Genomic DNA, 6,071 nt, shown 5'->3' with positions numbered 1-6,071 from the left:
TGTTAAATTCACTAGATACATACCTGATGTATAATATCATTGCTTGTTAAATTCACTAGATACATACCTGATGTATAAACCATCCGGTATACGAAACTCAACTGTAAAGGTATCCCCAAATCCTTCGATTTCTTTTCCACATGTGATTTTCCCTCTCCCTCCCTCCTGCCCCTTCTCTCTCCCTCCTTCCCTCCCTCTCTCTCCTCTCTCTTTCTCTCCTTCTCTCTCTCTTTCTCTGTCTCTCTCTCTTCCTCCTCTCTCTCTCCCTTCCTTTATTTCTCCTTTCTCTCTATCCTCTCTCCCTCTCTCTTCCTGTTCCTCCTCTCTCTCTCCCTTCCTTTTTTTCTCTCTCTTTCCCTTTCTTTATCTCTTCCTCCTCTCTCTCTTCCTCGTGTCTTTTTATCCCTGATACCATCTCTCTCTCTATTTTTGAAAAGTAAAGACGTGCAAGGAAAAGCTCTTAGAGGAAAGTGGACTGGAAGTTAATAGAAAATAAAGAGAAATGCGATATTTAGAGAGAAATAATAGAAAGGTAGGTAAAGGTAAGGCAAGCAGTATGGGACGAAAACCCCCCAACTATTTAGGTACAGGGTGGTATTCAAGTTTAATAAACTTTTACACCGGGGATACCCTGTACAAAAGAATTCCGTAATGGTGTGAACATCACACGATTTTCCTTATTTTTACTTTCTTTTTAAAGGGAGAAGGCTCAACCAACATGAATTTTACGATATCTCTAAAAGCTAGGTCAGAAAAAGCGGTCGAAATGTCGCTTTTATGTGCATTTTGGCTAAGCTTTTGGGGGGTCTACTTAACCTTGTTTAGACTGCTGGAGTAAAGGCACTTTTCAGTTCTATTCGGGCAGGATAAACAAGGTAGGTATATTCTATCTCATGGGTTTCCAACTAGCGGCCCGCCAGCCCATTTTGGTGGCCCGCGAAGCTTTTTGGAATTAGTGTTCAGCTACAATTAGGAGAATACTTTTTTAAAAATTCGATCGGACTGCATTTCTGAAAAGTTGCTGGGGGGGGGAGGTTCCTACAATGCTCCCCTAGGTACATATGTGGCCCGCGAAGTACCTGCCAATGTAGCATGTGGCCCGCATACACATGGAAGTTGGAAACCCCTGGTCTATCTGCATACTTACCCAGGCTTAGATATTTCTTATGTACACTCTCATAAGCTGTCCACTCGATGTTCTTGAATTTGGTCCTCTCTGCTCTCACTGTGTTGTGTACCATATCTCCACCATCTTGAGCATCGTTAGGGTTCCTGCGAATAGAATAGAATAGAATAGATTAGATTAGATTTAGAATAGAATAGATTAGATTTAGAATAGAATAGATTAGATTTAGAATAGAGTAAAGTAGGTCTGTCTAGGGGACGTTAAACAGAGTAGACTAGTGTCTCGCAGTGGGACTATAAACAGGGAGGAGAATCCTAACCAGCCTAGCTAACTGGCGGTCATTCAAAGGGTTTCTGCTTTTAAAGAATAAACACGATGATGCCTATGGCCGATGGTTGACTGCGGTTCAGGACATGGCTGGAGACCATCAACCCGGTGCGGTGTAGATTTGTCATTCTTTTCAAACAAAAGATATCTTTTTTTTTTTTATTCTGCCATCACCATTCCGGTAACACCAACTCACCAACACAGGATAGGAATAAGACAGCCTTAAAACAAAGTTAGACAATAGAGGATATCAAGGCATTTGCAGCAATGCCAGCTTAAGTAGTCTTCTGCAGATTATGACGATGGGTCAGCTCCCTGGTTAGGGGTCACCTGTGCTCGCCTTGCACGCGGGAGACCCGGGTTCGATTCCCGGCGGGGTCAAGAAATTTGTATCAAGCAAATGATTGACTCCGTAGGTTTAGGGGAGTTTATTTAGCAGTCTGTTCTCATAACAATTTTCACATCTCTCGGTTTCCTACCAGGGCTTTTGTGTTCACAGACCCAGGGGGCAGGGGCGGTCACACGGGGGGTATATTCGAGCCCATATGCTACAGGCCTGGACTTGACAAAGGGGGCCCGAAACAAGTTTTTCTCACAGAAAATAAGTTGGGAGAACGTAATTAGTTTAAGCTTAACACCGTACACGAAAACTTTCTTACTTTCTCTTTCGGAACGATAATAAGAGCTCGGCAGTGATAGTTACCCTATTAAACCTTGTTTGTTTTTCCGTATGTCTGACTATATATTATCTGAACGTCTGCTTGTCCGATTGCCTGTCTATTGGTTTGTTTGTATTTGCTTTTTTATGTTACGAAGAAGGGCCGGTCGGCCCATTTTGTTTGTGTTCACAGGGCCGGGGTCCAGTTGGTCTGAGGACGCCCCTGCCGGGGAGACCCCCTCCCCGTTTTGTTTGTTTGTTCTGTCTGTGAATTGTGTGTGTGATTGTAAACTCAGTATGTGTGTTTGTTAATAATGTGGGGTTGAAATACAGACGTGTAGCATAGGGAAAAAAGGGGGGCATTTTGAGTTTTAACAAAAACTGATCCTTTGTCTATAACGAATTGAAACTGAGTTGGTCAGTTGAACTGGAATGTTATTGGACACCAGTGGTGTTTACTCGAGACCAATAGCGGGACTCCCAATTGGCCCCGTGTAATACAATCACTAGAGTTTAAAGCACCTATGCATTCAGATGTTTTCAGCTTTTTTTTTAAGGTCTTGATGGCAGGATTCTTCTTAAACCTCTACTTTCCATTTGGGGACAACCTTTTATCGAGTGGTACCCAATACCAGAGAACCAGATTCGACACTGTCCACTTTTCTGATTTCATGAATGCTCCCCTTCCTTCTCTCCGCCTTCTTGGCTTCTCTCCTTTCACTCCCTCCTTTCTCTTTTGGCTCCTCTCTCTCCCATCCCTTCTTTTTTCACCCTCCTTTCTCTTTCTCCTTATTTCCTCCCCCTCTCTTCTTTCTCTCCCTTCTCTCCTCTTTCCCCCCTCTCTCCCCTCTGTTTCCGTCGTCGCCTCCCTTCCTCTTTTCTTAACCTCTCTCCCTCTCACTTCGTCTCCCCTCACTCTTTCCCCCCTAAACCTCCTTCCCTCTCTCCCTCTTCGTTCCCTCTTTCTCTCGCGCATAACAAGCGTACATTCTCTCTCTCCCCCCCCTCTTCTCTCTCCCTCTCTCTCGCCAAGGGAGAAATACTTTAACTGTCATTAACCTAGAAACACTAAATACTCCCCCTCTTCCTCCCTTCTTTTCTCTCTCTCTCTCTCTCTTTATCTCTCTTGTTTATTCTCTTCACGTCTCTCTCTCCCTTTTCTTCTTGATCTCCCTATCCCTTTCTTTACCTCCCTTCAACTATCAACTATCTCTCTTCTTTTCTCCTTCTCCTACTTATCATTCATTTTCTTTTTCTCTCTCCTCTTCTTCATTCTTCCCCTTTTCATTTTTCTCTCAATTCTTTGTCTCTCCTTTCTTTCCTCCTTCCCTCTCTCTCCCTTCTTTTCTCCTTTTCTCTATCTCTTTATCTCTTTCACTTCCCTCTCCTCCTTTATCTCTTTTTCTTCTTTTTTTTTTCTTCTTCTTCTTCTCCTTCTCCTTCCTTCCTCAATTTTGTGGATATTTGTTTACATCCCAGCTTTATAAATATTTATATTTTTAAGGCAAACGGAGGAAAAATAAGAGAGGAAAAAAAGTAATTTTAAGGGCCCGGATTTTTTTTTTGCGGCTTAAAAAATAAGTAAAAAAATGTAGATATTATGATTGTAAACAAATCAGAGAGAGAAAAGGGAGGGAGGGAGAGAGAGAGAGAGAGAGAAAGTGTGTGTGAGAGAGAGAAGCTCTGAAACTCTCCCATTAAAAAGGGAAAAAATGTTAAATGAAAATTGTAAACATAAAAAAAATAATTAATAGGTATTGTATTAATGTTTACAGATTTTCTCTCTCCCCTCCCTCTCTCTCTCTCTCTTTCTTTCTCTCCGCTCTCTCTATCCCCTGAAAAAAACTTATGAACGGTGGAGAAAAGATTTAGGAAAAAGGTTTTTTTTTATAATCTTTTTCCCTCCCTCCTTTCTCTCAATTTTCCTCATTCGTTTTCTCTCTCCCTCCTCTTTTTCTCCCAATTTCTTCTTTTATTTACCCTACGTTGGAAAATTTTTTGTTTGAGCAAACAACACAAATTGAGAACGATAGAAATGTTTCAGGGGGTAGTCGGTGCGGTGACTGGAGCAGTGGAGGGCGTGGGTTCAATCACCGTCAAGGATTTTTTTTTTTTACTTTCTATTATCAATATGTATAGGGAACCTATACAAGGTAATGAGAAAGTATTTCAAGCGGTCCAAATTTTTTAAACTTTGGTTGTCTTAAGGGGTTTTTAATGCCACTGTATAACAGGTAAAGTTTTTGGTGACGGGGGTTGTACGGCCCCCGTTTGGCGACACTAAACATATTGGCGGATTAAACCAACCTCAGTGGTGTTGTGGTTAGCGCGGTGGACTTCGGAGGTTGGTGGTTCGAGTCCAAGTCAAGTTTTTACATAGAGCTAAATCAAAATTTTGAATAAGGTGTACCTTCAAAATCAAGCCCCCCCAAAAATTTAGGCAAGAACCGCCTATGACGATCACTCTTGTTCATAAATACGAGTGTAACACTTAGCTCAGCCACTCACTATCAGGTAGACCTGACAGGTACACCTGATCGGGTCCGCCAGTCGGGTGTACCTGATGAGCACACACAACCAGGTAAGAGGTAAACCTGTCAGGTCTACCTGATATTGGCCTTATTGACCATCGCGTATCGAAGAATCAACTGTGAATACTGAATAGGTACCCTGTATGATTAAAATTCCTCTTATTGGCGGATTATTAGGCCTCTCCACTCAAATTCTGGATACGGGCCTCAATCGACCTCATAGGAAAATAGGGACCTCACTAAATACATAAAAAAAATCTTCTTCTTCTTTTTCTTCGCCTTTTCCCATGTTCAGATGGGGTTGGCGTTTGTTGTCGGCCTCTCGATCAGCTTTAGAGTGATGGCTTTGAGGCCAACTGGTTTTGGCTGAACAAAATTTTCCGAGTGGATGCCCTTCGCATTCAACCTTCGCTATTGATATAGCATAAGGAAATTTGGATTAGTCTTCTCCCTGTTTATAGTGCCCTAGCTAGACGCTGATCTGCTCTCTGTTTATAGTCCCTCAGCCAGACTAAATACCTAAAATAAAAATAATAGATAGAAAATAAAAACAACGAAAATACACAGAAGAAGGATTTTAAACAAACATAAGAACGATAATTATTCTAAGAAAAACACAAAATATAGAGAAATACAGACTAAGTACCTACATAAATAAGGACAAATAATGTTCTGTTTCCCTCTCTCTTTCTCCCCCTCTCTTTCCGTCTGTCTCTCTCTCTTTCGTCTCTCTCCTTTCTCTCTCTCTCTCTCTTTCGTTCCGTCTCTCTCTCCCTCTCCTTCTAATAATGTCAACACGACTTTTGGCACAGTATTAAAAAAGAGAGAGATGAAGAGAAGATTAAAACATAAAATGAGGAAGAGAGGGAGGGAGTATAGCGTGGGAGTGACAGAGAGATAGAGGGGAAGGGAGGGAGGAGAGAGAGAGAGAAAGGAAGTACAAAAAAACTACAAAACTGCAAAAATACAATTTTCTGGCGGAAGAAAAAACACAGAAAAACAGGAACAACAGGAAAAATGCATTCATTTGTGATAAAGTAAGGACATGAGAGATAGAGAAAAAAAGGGAGATAAAGATGAGAGTGAGGGAGAGAGAGAGAAGAGGGAGAGAGAGATAGAGAAGAGAGGGAGGGAGAGAGCGAGAGAAAGAGAGAAAGGGAGAGAAAATTAAATTAAAAATCTGTTTTAATTTTAATAGCCTAGCCTAGACCTGTCTAGACCTGTTGTTCATGACCACAACCTAATAGGTATATGACCTTTTTTCATTTGAAGGGTCAAGAGGAAGAACGGACTAAACCACATTGTTTCGAGATACCTATTTGGAGTAAAAGTCTAGGATTTGCACACAAGGATGTACCTAAAGTCTTCTGCTTCTAACAGCTTCTAAACTGCAGCTGATATTGCTATAGTTCTTCTACTAATGGATAGA

General features: G+C 41.5%; 1 protein-coding gene across 1 annotated transcript in view; it reads right to left on the bottom strand.

The window, feature by feature from the left end:
• LOC103513869 (neuroligin-2-like) overlaps window positions 1–1,272 on the bottom strand; it is a gene marked incomplete at its 5' end in the record, with an annotated part of 26,205 nt that extends 24,933 nt beyond the window's left edge. Inside the window, one exon of the mRNA XM_026826967.1 lies at window positions 1,148–1,272. Within this exon, the coding sequence (XP_026682768.1) occupies window positions 1,148–1,272 (125 nt within the window). The remainder of the gene's footprint in view (window positions 1–1,147) is intronic.
• Between the last annotated feature and the right edge of the window lie 4,799 nt (window positions 1,273–6,071).

This window comes from Diaphorina citri, unplaced genomic scaffold (genome assembly GCF_000475195.1).
Source record: "Diaphorina citri unplaced genomic scaffold, Diaci psyllid genome assembly version 1.1 scaffold1040, whole genome shotgun sequence".
Lineage (NCBI taxonomy): Eukaryota > Metazoa > Arthropoda > Insecta > Hemiptera > Psyllidae > Diaphorina > Diaphorina citri.
Note: the sequence above shows the minus strand (reverse complement) of the source record. Positions and strands in the feature narration are given on the sequence as shown.